The 16,372-nt window shown below is 47.9% G+C and overlaps 1 protein-coding gene across 1 annotated transcript; it reads left to right on the top strand.

Annotated features, from left to right (window-relative positions):
* The first annotated feature begins 12,177 nt into the window (after positions 1-12,177).
* On the top strand, positions 12,178-15,977 carry OAZ1 (ornithine decarboxylase antizyme 1). Its single transcript, XM_058820893.1, is given in 6 exon segments — positions 12,178-12,293; positions 14,207-14,264; positions 14,266-14,352; positions 14,442-14,614; positions 15,353-15,438; positions 15,546-15,977. Coding segments are annotated over 6 exon segments (651 nt in total). The 3' UTR covers positions 15,677-15,977.
* Positions 15,978-16,372: the final 395 nt, after the last annotated feature.

Genomic DNA, 16,372 nt, shown 5'->3' on the forward strand with positions numbered 1-16,372 from the left:
TCCAAAAAAAAAAAAAACCAAAACCCCAAAAACCAACAAAAACCCTCAGAACCCTGCAGCCCCAGGGATGCTGTGGGATCTGCCCTGCAGGGATCAGGTTTAAGTTAAGCCTGAGCCTGGGTTTAGCAGAGCTGCAGTGGTGGCTCTGTGCATTTTACTAAAGCCTGACCTGCTGGCTCCCATTGCTTCCTGTCACATCCTGTTCCTTCAAGGATTCCTGGTGGTATTTTCCTCCCTTAAAGGGCCAAGAAAGCTGAAGATGGGCTGAGAGTGATGATCCTGGGGCCAGGTGAGGCTGTGTGTGAAGCCAAACAAACATGGGAATGTTCAGGGGAATGAGGAACTGAGAGCTGGGAAATGAAAGTGCTGTAGGACAAAAGAGCAGGGAAGCAGAGCAACACCAAAATCTGACAGGATTTACTCACTGGAAAATCCAACAGGGAAATTCTAACCCAAAACCCAAGACAAATATTTATAAGGGGGATCAGAAAGGGCCTAAATACCCCAGAAAATGATTTCACAATGAAATTTCCGCTCCTGTCCAGTTTATTTCCAGTGCTCACAGCCATTCCCAGTCTTCCACACATCTCTGAGGAGGGAGATTTTCAGCTCACCACCTGATGTAGCTGGCAAAAGTCACCATGAGCAGGAAATCAAACTAAAGTAGGTCACAGCTCCGAACCTGAGCAGGAATTTCAAGGGTCTTTACCTTCCTTATGCCACCTCTTTATCTTCCAGCACCTTTAGGAAATCTGCTGCTCACATTTAGAGCTCAGCTCTGCTGGAAGTGGGGTGTGCCCACCCAAAGAGGATAATAAATATAAAATAAATATATTATATTGCAGAGTGTCTGTGTGTGCAGGACACATGGGAATGAAGAGCTCCTTGAATTCTGGTTCCTCTGGAAACACCAGGACAGGCAGTGAAACACTGCTCTGCTCACCCCTCTGCTGGAGCAATGAACCCTTCAAAGCTCAGCTTCTCCCACACTTAATGACCAACAGGAGGCAGGGGAAGTTAATCTGTATCTAAGAACAGCTTCATAAATAAAACTGGAAAATTCTGGCACTGAATTAAAGCTGCTTTCATTTTAAAGCCTCCACTCCTGAGCGTGGTGGCAGCCTGGGGGCTCCTTTGATGGCAGTGCCAGTCCCTTAGGGAGCACCAAATCTTTAGATTTTGGTTTGTCACTTCCAGAGCAGGTTTGTCACTCCCTGGGGAGATGCCAAGGCCGGCCCAGACCCCCTTCCAGAGGGAATTTTTGCCTGTAGAGCTCTGGGATGGGCAGGTTGCTGCAGGGAGGGCTGGTGTTCACCAGAGTTGTCACCTCTTCCCAGCCTGGAAATCAGGAGTATTTTTTAAAAAAAAGCTGTAAACAAGAGAAGCTGCTCAGCTGGGCAGGTTCCAGCCCTGCTCTCACTGCAGGGATTGCTGGCAATCCCAGCACACAGAGCCCTGAGTAAATATTGGTTCAGACACGGATGCAGAGAGCACGAGGCCGCCTGCAGCTCAACAAACAGCCTGGCCAAAGCAGCTTTCCCCAGGCTGCACCTTCCTGTCCCTCCTGCAGCTCAAAAACCAGCCTGGCAAAACCAAAGTTGGACCTTCCTGTCCCTCCTGCAGTCAAAAGAAACTTTTTACCAAAGTTGGACCTTCCTGTCTCTCCTACAATCAAAAGAAACTTTTTACCAAAGTTGGACCTTTCTTGTTGTTCCTGCAGTCAAAACCAGCCTGGCAAAAGAAACTTTTAATCAAAGTTGGACCTTCCTGCTCCTCCTGCAGTCAAAAACCAGCCTGGCAAAAGAAATTTTATACCAAAGTTGGACCTTCCTGCTCTTTCTGCAGTCAACAAACAGCCTGGCAAAAAAAAAAAACCTTTTAACCAAAGTTGGATCTTCCTGTTCCTCCTGCAGCTCAAAAACCAGCCTGGCAAAATAAATTTTTAACGAAAGTTGGACCTTTCTATCCCTTCTGCAGTCAAAAACCAGCCTGGCAAAAAAAGAAAACTTTGAACCAAAGTTGGACCTTCCTGTTCCTCTGGAGCTCAAAAAAACAGCCTGGCAATACCAAAGTTGGACCTTCCTGTCCTTCCTGCAGTCAAAAGAAAGTTTTTACCAAAGCTGGACTTTCCTGTCATTCCTGCAGCTCAAAAACCCGCCTGGCAAAAGAAGAAACTTTTAACTAAAGTTGGACCTTCCTGTCCCTCCTGCAGTCAAAGACCAGCTTGGCAAAAAAACCCTTTTAACCAAAGTTGGACCTTCCTGCTCCTCCTGCAGCACCCCAAGGGCTGCCCTGGCCTTTAGCACAGGGATTTCTGGCCAGTGACAGAATCCACGTGGATTATCCCCAAAATAAAGCAGTGTGGAGCACACAGAGCTTGAAGAAATCCACCTTAGCCCGTTGGTCTCTGGCTCTCCGGGAGAGCTGGTTCCCTCAGCCCCAGCTATCCAAGGGGTGAGTGTGGGATAGAACTGATTCCAGGCAAAACAACCTTCCCTGCCCTGCAGGCCTGCTCATTTTATTTATGGGAAAATATGCTCGTTAATGCTCTTATCACAGGCAGGATCTAATGGTGAGGGGGGGGAAAAGTCTCCTTGGAGAATCTCCACATTAATGAGCTGCTGGGTGAGATGTTCCAGCAGGCACAGCTCCCTCTGAGCTGCTTTTCTGACACAGCAGCCTCTGCACAGGTCTGAACGCTCATCCTGCTGGCAGCTGTTTGTTTGGATAACATTTCCAAACGAAATGAGGGGTTACAAAAGCAGAGCTGCACTTCCTCATCCCTGAGGCTGCCTGAGCCAAGCACAAGGGGAACTGGAGGAAAACAAGGCAGGCTGTCCCATTCCCATTCCCCTTCCCAGCATGAAGGATTGTCCTGCAGGAAAACCTGGGATGGTGGTGGATTTTGGAAGAAGGGAATGGAATAAAAATGGAATAAAAAAATAAACTCCTAAATCCACCATACAGGCTCCAGCAAGCAAGAGAGGAGAATGAAAATGGAGGAATTCGAGGGAGACTGAAATGCTGATCATGGTGGGATTGATTGTGAGGGGTGGTGGATTTTGGGAGGTGGGCAATCAAATAAAAAAATAAACTCCTAAATCCACCACGCACAGGCTCTAGCAAGCAAGAGAGGGGAAGGAAAATGTTCATGTCCAGGGAGCCTGAAATGCTGATTATGGTGGGATTGATTATGAGGAGTGGTGGATTCTGGAAGAAGGGAATGGAATAAAAATGGAATAAAAAAAAATAAACTCCTAAATCCACCATACAGGCTCCAGCAAGCAAGAGAGGGGAAGGAAAATGCAGGAATTCGAGGGAGACTGAAATGCTGATCATGGTGGGATTGATTGTGAGGGGTGGTGGATTTTGGGAGGAATGGAAACAAAAAATAAACTCCTAAATCTACCACACACACAATCCAGCAAGCAAGAGAAAGGAGGGAAAATGTTCATGGAGGAATTTCAGGGAGACTGAAATGCTGATTTTGATGGGATTGATTATGAGGGGTGGTGGATTTTGGAAGAAGGGAATGGAATAAAAATGGAATAAAAAAATAAACTCCTAAATCCACCATACAGGCTCCAGCAAGCAAGAGAGGAGAATGAAAATGGAGGAATTCTAGGGAGACTGAAATGCTGATCATGGTGGGTGGTGGATTTTGGAAGAAGGGAATGGAATAAAAATGGAATAAAAAAAATAAACTCCTAAATCCACCATACAGGCTCCAGCAAGCAAGAGAGGAGAGGAAAATGCAGGAATTCGAAGGAGACTGAAATGCTGATTATGGTGGGATTGATTGTGAGGGGTGGTGGATTTTGGGAGGAATGGAAACAAAAAATAAACTCCTAAATCTACCACACACAGGCTGCAGCAAGCAGGAGAGGGGAAGGAAAATGTTCATGGAGGAATTCTAGGGAAACTGAAATGCTGATTATGGTGGGTGGTGGATTTTGGAAGAAGGGAATGGAATAAAAATGGAATAAAAAAAAATAAACTCTTAAATGCACCACACACTGGCTCCAGCAAGCAAGAGAGGGGAAGGAAAATGTTCATGGAGGAATTTCAGGGAGACTGAAATGCTGATTATGATGGGATTGATTATGAGGGGTGGTGGATTTTGGGAGGAGGGGAATGGAATAAAAAGTAAACTCCTAAATCCACCACACACAGGCTCCAGCAAGCAAGTGAAGGGAGAGAAAATGTTCATGGAGGAATCCTAGGGAGACTGAAGTACTGATTATGGTGGGATTGATTGTGAGGGGTTTGCAAAGGGTTTGCTCAGGACCCCAACACCCTTTCCATACAAATAGGGACAGGGCTTCACTCCCTTCCCAAATTAAGTCCCCTTTGTAACTCCTCAGCAAGACACAGAGCTCCAGTGTGGGAAATGGATTTGTAGGAAATTCATAAAACAAAGAAATTTACCCATGAAGGGTAATTTAGATTATTTGCTTTAAGGCATTTACAGCATGATATCACTAAAGCTGATAGGCCAAGAAATGTTTATAATGTGTTGTAATTAGGAAATAATTGGCTTCTGATTGTGATGGTGTGAATTATAACATTTGTATAGTCTCACCCTTGACATGACGCTGAAAATAGAATAAAAGTTTTGAAAACGCCTCTCAGTTGCCCCATCTCTGAGCAGCTGAGAAAAGGGTATGAAAAATCTCAGAAAAAATCAGAAAAATCTCAGAAAAATCAGAAAAATCTCAGAACAGGGCACAATCCAACATCCATCACCTCTGGGTAACTCGGGAGAGGGGCTGGAGCTGAGCTGCCTCTGGCTCAGCAGAAACGAAACAGAAAATGGGCTGGGGAGGGGAGGCTGTTGCAACCTCTTTCACTCCATTGTTTTGCAACCACCTCCAAATTCCTCGGGGCCATTTGTTCACAACTGGCAGCAAGAGCCAGAGAAAAATCAATACAGGAATCGGTGTTGTGGAACATTATCCCTAAATTGCACACCCATAACATCAAAGTGCCCCAGCACACTTCCCAGAAATCATGAGGTGCCACCCTCTGAGTGTTTCTTGTGGCTCCTGCTCTTGGCCAAGCCCCTTTCCAGCTGATTTCCTGTTCCCACATTATTTTTGTGTGGGAACTGCTCTGTTTGATCCTGCAGACTCAAAAAGAACAACTCAGCCTTTCCCAGGTGCCCAGGTGATGTTGGAATCCACCCTTAATTCAGATAAATGAGAATTTACAACATTTTAAACATCTATTACCTCATCTGCATTCAATCCCTCTCCATGCCAGCTGTTTTGAAGTGGAAAAACAGAGATCCAGTTTTGTTTTTGTGAGAGCACAGATTTTTTTTTTGTTGGCCTGATGACTGTTTTCTTCTAGCTCAGTATCTCACAAAGATCTTGGAAAAATAAATTCTTCCCTGTGCTGGTAAACACCTAAAAATCCTGGCTTCATTTGGCAGAGTCTCCTTCCAGCACAAGTGGGTCTGACCTTCAACTGAAATCGTTCTCACAGGGATGACAATGAAAATGAGAGTTTTTCCAGCTAGGAAAGGTGTTCTAATTACTTGTCCCACAAAGATCAGAATAGATTCTGACACACTAAAGAGTGATTTAGTGGGGGAGTGTTTAAAATTAGATAACTGGTGCTTAACTGTTACCTGTGAGGAGATGAAGCAGAAGTACTAAGGAAGGAGAGAGGTAGATTTAAAAGCCATTTTTTTATTAAGAATTATAAAATATAGGTCTGATAAGTGTAGAAAAATTACTCCCCAGTGTTTTGGTAATGCCTCACAAGCTTTTGCTGTCCTTTGTCTCCACAGAGAGCTGACCAACAGGAACATTTAAATTATTCCATGACTAAAATCAGCTAAATGAGAGGGTGAAGTCATCACAGACAATGATTTCTATGAAAACATGTCCTGATGACATCTCTGCCTCAGCTTCTGTCCTGTTTTGGTGCTTGCCTGCATCTCCAGACACCTCTCAAAACTGCAAGGATACAAAGAGTTTTCTTGCAGTGGAATGGAGAGAAAAGGCAATCAAATCCACTTGATTTGAAAGCCTGCTTCAATAAATCAATAAATTACTTTTTTTGTATAAAAATAAATAAAATAATTTGCGTAATAAATAAATAAAATTTACTTATTTTATTTCCATTTTTTGGGGAGGTACTAAGTGGGCAATGCCATGCATGGAGTGCACATGCTTTGGAAGGGAGCTCATGTTTTTCTCTCATGTTTTTCTTTCATGTTTTTCTCTCATGTTTTCCTCTCATGTTCTTCCCTCACCAGCAAATCAGAGCAGGATGGATTCTCCTGATGCTGCTAAAAGCCACAAACATCCATTTCCACCTTCCAGGAGAGCCCTGAGAGTGTGATGCTGCACAGCACAAAACACACAGGGCTTTCTGCTACTCTGCAAAAAGGATTTTTGTCCCATTCCCCATCCCTGGAGCTCTGCTGCTCCTCTAGATGCAGAAAACCAGGCAGAAGCAGCAGTTTTTGCAGCTGTGTGATTTAATCCTGCTTTAATCACCTGAATGACAGAAGGGTTTATCTCTCCTTCTTGGAATAAATGATGTTACAGAGCTGTGGTTTCCACGTGCAGGATTTCAGAACCTTGGGAGGTTTATGGGTGTTTCAGCTCCTGAACATCTTTCTAAGCACTGATCTTGTGTTATCTGATCACAAACACTTGCACACCTGAAAACACAGGGAAGAGGGGAGACAGTTACTTATCCCACACCCATTTCTTGCTCTAATATGTTCTCAACAGTTTTTAATCTGGTTTTCTTCTTGTTCTGCCACAAAATCAACTTCCAGATTATTTCAGAAAGTTAAACCCATAAAAGCTTAGCAAATAATTACTGACTGGTGATTTTAACTATTGTTCGAGACTCTTTTTGTGAAAAGAGGGTAAAAAGTGGGAAGGGGAAGGGGAAGGGAAGGGGAAGGCAAGGCAAGGCAAGGCAAGGCAAGGCAAGGCAAGGCAAGGCAAGGCAAGGCAAGGCAAGGCAAGGCAAGGCAAGGCAAGGCAAGGCAAGGCAAGGCAAGGCAAGGCAAGGCAAGGCAAGGCAAGGCAAGGCAAGGCAAGGCAAGGCAAGGCAAGGCAAGGCAAGGCAAGGCAAGGCAAGGCAAGGCAAGGCAAGGCAAGGCAAGGCAAGGCAAGGCAAGGCAAGGCAAGGCAAGGCAAGGCAAGGCAAGGCAAGGCAAGGCAAGGCAAGGCAAGGCAAGGCAAGGCAAGGCAAGGCAAGGCAAGGCAAGGCAAGGCAAGGCAAGGCAAGGCAAGGCAAGGCAAGGCAAGGCAAGGCAAGGCAAGGCAAGGCAAGGCAAGGAAAATCTGGGAAAATCAACACCTTGGCTTTCCTCAGTCTGAAACAATTTCAGCTTGGATCTTTAAGAGATCAGTTTGTTGGTGCTTCTGTCCTTTCCTCATTAACTGCTCTGGTTATTGAGTAACTCAGGCTGTACAGGATTCCTTCCCAGGAGGATCCAGGCAGCCCAATTGCTGTGACCTGCTTGGGGTAAGAGCACAGAGCAAGTGGGACCTGCTGGGGCTCTCTGGAGAGCTCAGAGCTGAGAACTGACACCAGCTCCTGGCTGTGGGACTGGGAGAGTCCTTGGGAATGCAGATGTTGGAGAGGGGAAGGCTGTGGGAGCTGGAATGAGGAGGACTTTGTGTGTTTGAGGACACCTGCACAGGATTCGGGAGGAATGTGATGGATGAGATCCTCTGTTTGCAATGATTGTAAAAATGCAATGTAATAAAGAAATAAAGAAGGATCCAAAGCTGTTGGAGAGTGCCCAAAGGAGGGACACAGAGCTGGGGAAAGGGCTGAGGAAAAAAAAACAATTCAGCAGCAATCCCAAAGCCAAACAGGACCCAGATGCCCTGGAAATCAGCAGACATGCAGAGAACCAGACCAAGGTGCCCAAGCTGAGCTCTTGTAAGGCAGGAGCATCCCTTGGGATGTGCACAGCAACTGTTCCAGGCATCTCAGCAGATCTGGCTCATCTCAGAGCACTGCAGAAAGGGCCCTGGGGGTCCTGGTCAGTGCAAGTTGGATCTGAGTCACTGCTGGGTCCTGGCAGCCCCAAGGGCCACCCTGTGCTGGGGGCACCAGGCCCAGGGAGGGATTGTCCCACTCTGCTCTGCCCTGGGGCAGCCTCAGCTCCAGTGCTGGGGGCACTTTGGGCACCACGAGATCAGAAGGACCCAGAGCTGTTGGAGAGTGCCCAGAGGAGGGACACGGAGCTGGGGAAGGGCTGAGGAGCAGCTGAGGGCACTTGGCTCGTTCAGCTGCAGCCCAGGAGACTGAGGGGAGGCTCCTCGGGGGCTGCAGCTCCTCCCCAGGGCAGGCACAGGGGCAGGGGCTGAGCTCTGCTCTGGCACAGGGACAGGAGCCCAGCAAGGGCTGCAGCTGTGCCAGGCCTTGGCATGGAGCTCAGGGCAAGGTTCTGCCCCCCGAGGCTGCTGGGCACTGCCCAGACTGCCCAGGGAATGGTGCCAAGGCTGCCAGAGCTGCAGGAGCTCCCAGGGCTGCTCAGGGTGGGGGTGTTGGGGTGGCTGTGCAGGGACAGGGGCTGGATCAATGATCCCTGAGGGTCCCTTCCCACTGAGCACATTCCAGGATTCCGTGGTCTGTCCAGTCTCTGAGCCTGTGTGGAGCTGGCTGTGCTGGCAGAGCAGGCAGTGGGGTCGTGTCTGTCACTCCTGGTGTCACCTGAACTCTCAGTGGCTGCTGCTGCCCAGGGTGACAGAGCTGGACAGGGCTCTGAGCAGCCTGGGCTGCTGGAAGGTGGGACAGGATGGTCCCTAAGGTCTCTCCCAGCCCAAACCAGCACTCCCAGGGTGCTCAGGGTGGGGGTGTTGGGGTGCCTGTGCAGGGATGGGGCTGCACTGATCATCCCTGAGGGATCCAGCTCAGGATCTTTTGGGATTCTGTGACTCTTCCCTGTGTGCTGAAAGCAGCTGTGCCACAGCAGAGCTGGGCTGCTCACACTCTCAGGGCTCACTGCCCCCTGAAATAGGTAATTCCAGGGCCTGAGATGCCAAACTGGGAATGCAGCTGGAGCAACAACCATGCTGCAGATTACTCTGCCCCAGAAAGGGCAGTCATGGCAAAAACCAGCTGGGGATGGCAACATCTCCAACTGCCTCAGCCATAATCCCGAAATTGTGACTCAGAGGCTTCTGTGTGAAGATTTCTGAATCAGTGTCCCTGCTAGAGTGGAAGTTGGGCTATCTCAGCAAAACTGCAGCTGGAACTAATCCCCCTGTGGTGTTTAACACAAACCCAGCACAGGTTGCTTGGGCTTGTGCAGAGCTCTCCAGGCACTCAGCTGTGAAATGGAGATGGACCATGGAGGTGACAGGGATTCAAAGGGCAAAGCTGTTCCCAGTTCCCAGGGAAGAGGAAACAGCTGCAGTGCTGATTCCGCTCACACAGAGCCATTATAAGGAATTACAGCAGGATTACTACAGGAATAATAAATGCCATTATTGGAAATAATGAAATCTATCACTGAGCGCTGATGTGGCCCTGACACCCCCTGACACCTCCAGCCCCCAGCAGGAAAACCTTCCCACCACAACACACAAAGCAGGAATTGCTAAATCCCCTCTGATGTGCTCCGGAGATTCCGGAATTGCAGCTCCCCCATTGTTCCAGGCTGGACTCTGGGCAATGCATTCAACACAAGAGTTTCCCCTCCATAAATCAACACCCTGCAGGCTGAGGTGAGCACAAGCTCTGTTTATGTCATGTTCTGGGAGCTAAGGGCAGATTCCTGCAGCAGGAAAAGGACTTTCTCCTCATCCCTTTCACTTTCCAGGACTCCCAGATTATTTTTTTTCCCAGGCTTCTCCACTGAGCTGCAGACACTGTTTTATTTTTGTTTTTATTTTGACTTTTTTTATTTGACACTTTGTTCCATCCTGGGTTATCCCAGTAGCTTCGGGACACAAAAGGTGGGTGGAGATTTACACAATGATCCCTCTGCAAAGTGGAGCTGATCAATCCATTGTGCTCCGAGCTCCTGGATGGGGATATTTTCAAGCAAATAAAAATAAGGTAGCAAAAAAACACCCTAAGAAGTGGCCAAATGCAGCTCTGGTAGGTGCAGGTAATAAAACAGGTTGTGTTTTGGTGGCCACAGGTGTTGTGGCCTGAGTTGATGAAGAAAAAAAGAAATACAGCCATCTATGAGTTTTTTAATGGAAAACCATGATTTTTTAAAACCATTACAATGTCTCTTTAGCAGTTTTATTTGGTTCTATAAACACCTTTCCCCACTTAACTTACAAGGCATCCCTGCCTGCAAACACCATCACTTACACCATTCTTTTGAGCTCTCTTTCCATACAAGATAAAATCCATTGCTCTGGATGTGGCTCTGCCTTGGTTTTCAGGCTGAAATTATCAGAAACGGCTCAGCCAAAGATTTGATTCCCAAACCCATGGGAATGATGACCTATTTAGCTTTTTGTGCACATTTCCTGCTTTAAATTGGATTTTGAGGGCTGACCCTCACCCCCAAGGCATTAAGCTGCTTCCATCAGTCCCATCCAGAAGAGCAGTGGGGGTGTCCTGTTCCCAAATTCCCATCCTTTCCTCTGGACTGTTCTTGTTGTGGGACTGCACAAAGACCCAACCACATCCCCAAGCCTTGGATTTCCAAGCCCCTGGCAGGAGATGGAAAGCAGAGGGCATGGCTTGGCTGGGACAGGGATTAGCCCAACTTCTGCTGTGTAAATAACCAGAATTTACCTACTTCTTCGTGAAGGCACAGCAAAAAAGCCTTTTTAGCCTAAAAGATCATTACAATCAACCATTCCCTACCCCTAGTCCCCAACTGATCCATTAACCAACTATTCCCTATCCTTGTTCCACTATAAATCCATGAAACAACCATTCCCCATCCCTATTCCCCTATAAATCCATGAAACAACCATTCCCCATCCCTATTCCCTGATAAATCCAGGATCCAACCATTCCCCATCCCTATTCCCTTATAAATCCAGGATCCAACCATTCCCCATCCCTATTCCCCTATAAATCAACCATTTCCCACCCCTACTCCCTTATAAATCCATAAACCAACCCTTCCTCTTCCCTATTTCACTATAAATCTGTGAACCAACCTTTTCTCATCCCTATTCCACTATAAATCCATAAACCAACTTTTCCTCATCCCTGTTCCATTATAAATCCATGAACCAACCATTCGCCATCCCTATCCCACTATTAACCCTTAAACCATCCATTCCTTATCCCTTTTCCACCATAAACCCATAAACTCACTGTTACCCATCCCTATTCCCTTTTAAACCCTTGACCTAACTATTCCCCATCCCTATTCCCTTATAAATCCATAAACCAACTATTTCCCATCCTTATTCCACCCTAAACCCACAAACCAACTACTCCCCATCCCTATTCCCCTATAAATCCATAAACCATAGCGAGGCCAAAGGGAACCAGTCCAAACAAAACCAGCTCACAACTCCAGAACCCGACTTTTCAGGGACTCACCCCACTACTTGTGGTGGGTTTATTACTAATTTTTAATTAAAACTTTCCCTCAGCACCGAGCTCCGTGCGAAGCCCTGAGGGTGCGATACCCCCGGGGGTCCCACAGGTGATCCTGCGGCCGCCCCTCCGCTGCTTCCAGCCCCAGGGCTGCACCTTACGGACGTGCCCGTGTTTTTCCATGACTCTTCACGTCTCTCCCTCCCTGTTCTCCCTCACACCCCGCTCCTCCCCCGGCCCCCCCGGTTACCTCAGCCGGGCGGGGCGCGGGCGCGGGACTCGAACCGGCGGTTCCGAGGGCAGTGAGGGGTTGCGGAGCGCCCGCCGGCCGATGCCCCTCCAGGCCCCGCCCCGCCCGCGGCGCGCGCAGCCAATCACGCACCGCTACCCCCCGCCCCCCGTGCGGCACCCCCCAGCTGATGTCCCGCCTCCCGCGCTCCGCTCAGCCAGTAAACAGCGAGATATTTAAATAGACATCTAAACTGCCCAATAAAAGCCGTCTTCTCGTGCGAGGGCGTGGCACGCGCTGAGGGGCGTGGTCTCTTAGGGGGCGTGACAGACAGAGGGTATATAAGGAGGCAGTAGGGCTGCGGTGCCATTTTGTGTAGCAGCGCCTGGGGAGCGGGGGGCGGAGGCGGCGGAGGGTTTCGGGGTTCGGACCAGAGCGGCCGGATGGTGAAATCCTCCCTGCAACGGATACTCAACAGCCACTGCTTCGCTAGAGAGAAAGAGGGGAATAAAAGCACCATCATGCCCGCTGTGCTGAGCCTCAGTACCGGACAGAGCAGGTGAGGCGCCGCGGCCTCCCTCAGCCTCGCACCGCTGGGCCCTCGCTGCCTCCTTCCTCTTCCTCATCCTCGTTGTCGCCTCCCTGGTGGCCGGAGAGGGGCGGGGAGCGCTGCGTGGCCGGCGGGGGAGGGGCGGCCTGGCCCCGGCCCTGCGGGGAAAGGCGGCACGGGAGGGTGGAAAAAGCACCAAAAAAAGGAAATTTTAAGGCCCCAACGCTGTCCCGGCCCTGGGAGGGACCCCCGAAGGCAACCCCGGATTGGGGGAGGCTCCGGGCAAGGCTTGGGGGTGGGGAAGGCGGGGGGGGGGGGTGAGGGGAAAACAATAATTAGGCAAAGATATTGAAGGATTGAAGGCTGTTATCCCCTTATGTAACCGTGGATACTCCGCAAAACGAATCGAGGGTAAGAGTGTTACGAGAGCTGCTGGTTAAAAACTCAACCGAAAGATTAAAACACCCCCCACAGGTGCTGGGAAGAAAGAAAAAACCTGAATTAAGGTGCCTGGTGTGGAGCGGTGGATGCTCAGGACATCGATCTGCCCTTTCCACCTCGTGTGTGGACTGTGGAAAGAATTCTTTAACCGTTTTTATATTTAACTCCGAGCTAAAGATTCTTTTTTTTTCCTCCCTAAGAGCACGTAAACATCACTAAAATACTAAAATATATTTATGGCTGCAAACCTTCCTTCTGCACCACCTTTTTGGGGTAGAAATGTGAAATTATTGGAGATTGTCACAGCACACCTTTGGAAAAGGTTTTTAAAGGTTTATTTGTTAGGGAAATTAAAAATGTGTAGTTCGCAGTCATTCTCAGATAAAAATAAATAATGTTGATATTAAAGAAGAATATCTCTTACAAAGAGCTTAAAATAATGGGTTGGATACTCATTTAATTAAAATAACGCATTCAGTTAGCGCGGATTTTGTATTTTTAATAAAAGTTCGCAGTTGTTACCCTTGCTTCATATTAAAATATAAACATAATTTACCTTCCAGCACATAATATTTAACATCTCTGCCCTTTCCCAGCCTTTTTAATACGGATTATTCATCACAAGTTTCAAGCTCATTAAAAAAAAAAAAAAAAAACAACCAAAAAAAAAAAAAATTAAAAAAAAAAACCCAAACCAATCCAAACCCCGCAAGTCGGGTGTAAAATGGTGGATTATTTTGTAGCTGTTTATTCGGATTTGCAAATGGCTGCAGTGGCTGCTGCTGGCACCCGGAGACAGGACGATTGTGAAAATTCCCCCAAGGGCCTCGATTGCTGCATCTGCTGAGATGACGCAACTCAAGAGTGGAGCCTGCGGGTGAAGGATGGTGCAGAGGGAGGGGCCAGCGCTGCTCTGCCACGGGAGGAGTGAAACAGCCTTGAAAAGGATGGGGAGAAACTTAAAAATATCCCTCGCTCCTTCAGAAATACAGTGTTTTTCTCCTCCTTGTGGGATCGCCCTGAGGAGTTCAGTGGGAAGAGGTTTGGAGGTTCTGCGGAGGTTCAGGTGTGGCCTCAGCTCAAACAGAAGATTCTGGAGGTGGAGATGATTCCTTGGAATTGCCTGGGATGATCTGGTGGGGAATATCCCAGGGGAAAAAGTGATCCCTGCCTTGCTGGGATCAGAACAAGGAGAGCAGAAAGCAGCAAATTCCTGCAGGAATGTTCTTTTCCTGAGCTCACATCAGGCCTGTCCTGCACAGAAACTCACTCAGCCTGAGCATTTTTCATTTCCAAGTGAATCTTCACTCAAAACACTGCAGTGGCAGCTCCCTGAGCACTGTCCTGGTGTGGAGCTTCCTTTGTCTTCCCACTTGAATTGGGAGGAGTCCTTTGGCCTAGGTTTGGGTTTTTTAACCCTGTTTAAATCCTGCAGGTGCCAGGGCTCTGTCCAAGCCTGTGTAACCATGTTCCCTTTGCAGTTCCAGGGTTCCCTTCAATTGCTGTAGTAACCTGGGTCCGGGGCCTCGGTGGTGCTCCTGATGTCCCTCACCCACCCCTGAAGATCCCAGGTGGGCGAGGGAATAGTCAGAGGGATCACAATCTTTCAGCTAATTTATTTTATTCGGTGAGTATCAGGTGCAAACAGCTTGATAACATTCAATCCTTCCTCTGAAAATGAGCAGGAAAATCACTCTGCTCTTGTTCCTGCTGCAGGATAATCGGCTGAATGTCACAGAAGAACTAACACCTAACAACAGGACAAGAATTCTCAATGTCCAGTCAAGGCTTACAGATGCCAAACACATCAGTTGGAGAGCAGTGCTGAACAACAACAACCTCTACATTGAAATTCCCAGTGGTGCTCTGCCTGAGGGGAGCAAGGACAGGTGGGTCAGGGAAAACTTGGCTGTGGGAGAACACTTTGCTCTTTGTATTTTTAAAGTTTAATTTTGGGTTTTGAGGCTCTTTTGTGAGCCTGGTTTCAGAGCTACAGGAAGAATCAGTCTGGGATTTCAGGCTGGTGTAGGCACTGAGATTTTCAGGCTGTTTTAAGTCTGTCACTGCAGCTCCTTCAGCTTTTTCTGTGCCACTGAAGAGTCCTGCCCTGGAGTTCTGCCTGGGCTTCAGGGATCTGGTGGTGTGAGGCTCCAACCTGTGCTTCTTCCTTAGGAATTCCTGTGTGGATTGGCTCTCAGGGCCTTGAAACTCTGAAGAAGCACTGCCAGAGCTCAAACACTCAGAGTGGGATTGCTGGGGTGCCTGTGCAGGGCCAGGGCTTGGCCTGGATGGTCCCTGTGGGTCCCTCCATCTCAGGACATTGCCTGGATGATCCCTGTGGGTTCCTCTCATCCCAGGACATTCCCTGGATCGTTCCTCTGGGTCTCTCCCCTCCCAGGACATTCCCTGTGGGTCTCTCCCATTCCAGAACATCCCTGGATGGTCCCTGTGGGTTTCTCCCATCCCAGGACATCCCTGGATGATCCCTGTGGGTCTCTCCCATCCCAGAACATCCCTGGATGGTCCCTGTGGGTTTCTCCCATCCCAGAACATCCTGGATGGTCCCTGTAGGTCCCTCTATCCCAGGGCATTCCCTGGGCACTGAACCCCTGGTGTTTCTCTTGCAGTTTTGCAGTTCTTCTCGAGTTTGCTGAAGAACAACTCCGAGTTGAGCACGTGTTCATCTGTTTCCACAAGAACAGAGATGACAGAGGTGGGTGTTCCCTGCACCTCCAGAGACACAAAATGCCTTCTGGTGGCAATGTAAAGTTTTTTTTCATTATCCCATGGGTGAAACATGTCTCCTGCTTTGTTTTCTAGCTGCACTGCTCCGTACTTTCAGCTTTTTGGGCTTTGAGATTGTGAGACCAGGGCATCCCCTTGTCCCCAAGAGACCAGATGCTTGCTTCATGGCCTACACGTTTGAGAGAGACTCAGCAGAAGAAGACTAGATTGCAATGTTTGCCTCTTTAGAGCTTTCTTGTTGTCTATAAAAGATGATTCTGTAGAAATTTTGTCAACATCTTATTCCAGTCTATCTTAACTCTTGTGTGACCCAGCTGCTTTGGTGGTGAGATGTTGAAAATTTCAGATTCCACATCTTTCTCTGGATTTTGTGCGCATGTCGTGGTTGTGCAAAAAAAAATAAATGCTCCCTCCAAATTTAGCAGTATATTTCTTGAAGTTTAATATTGTGTTTGTGATACTGAAGTATTTGCTTTAATTCTAAATAAAAATTTATATTTTACTTTTTTTATTGCTGGTTTTAAGCTGTTTAAAGACTTGCACTCTTGAAGAGGTGGCTCTGGAACTGCCCCAACCATTAAAGTTGCAGGTGTGGAAAGGCTTTGCTTGTTCTTTGCTTGACTGGAACTCATGGGTGTGCTCTGACAGAGCTTGGAATAATCCAGAAATCTTGGAAAAGTCTATTTTAGTGAGTAATTAGCAGATGTGCTAATTAGGAGCAGTGCTTGCCTGCTCTGCCAGTGTTTTGTAGGATATTCAGCGTGTGATTTCATTGGGAAGTCTCAAGTGGAACATGATCAGCTCAACCCATGGTTGCTTTAAATACCAAATGTGCAACTTAAATACCTGGAATTTTATGGTGTTCCTGTAACAGTGCAGCCTTCCCAGTGTGTGCAGGTGAC

Source organism: Ammospiza caudacuta, chromosome 28, assembly GCF_027887145.1.
Source record: "Ammospiza caudacuta isolate bAmmCau1 chromosome 28, bAmmCau1.pri, whole genome shotgun sequence".
In the NCBI taxonomy this organism is placed as follows: Eukaryota; Metazoa; Chordata; class Aves; order Passeriformes; family Passerellidae; genus Ammospiza; species Ammospiza caudacuta.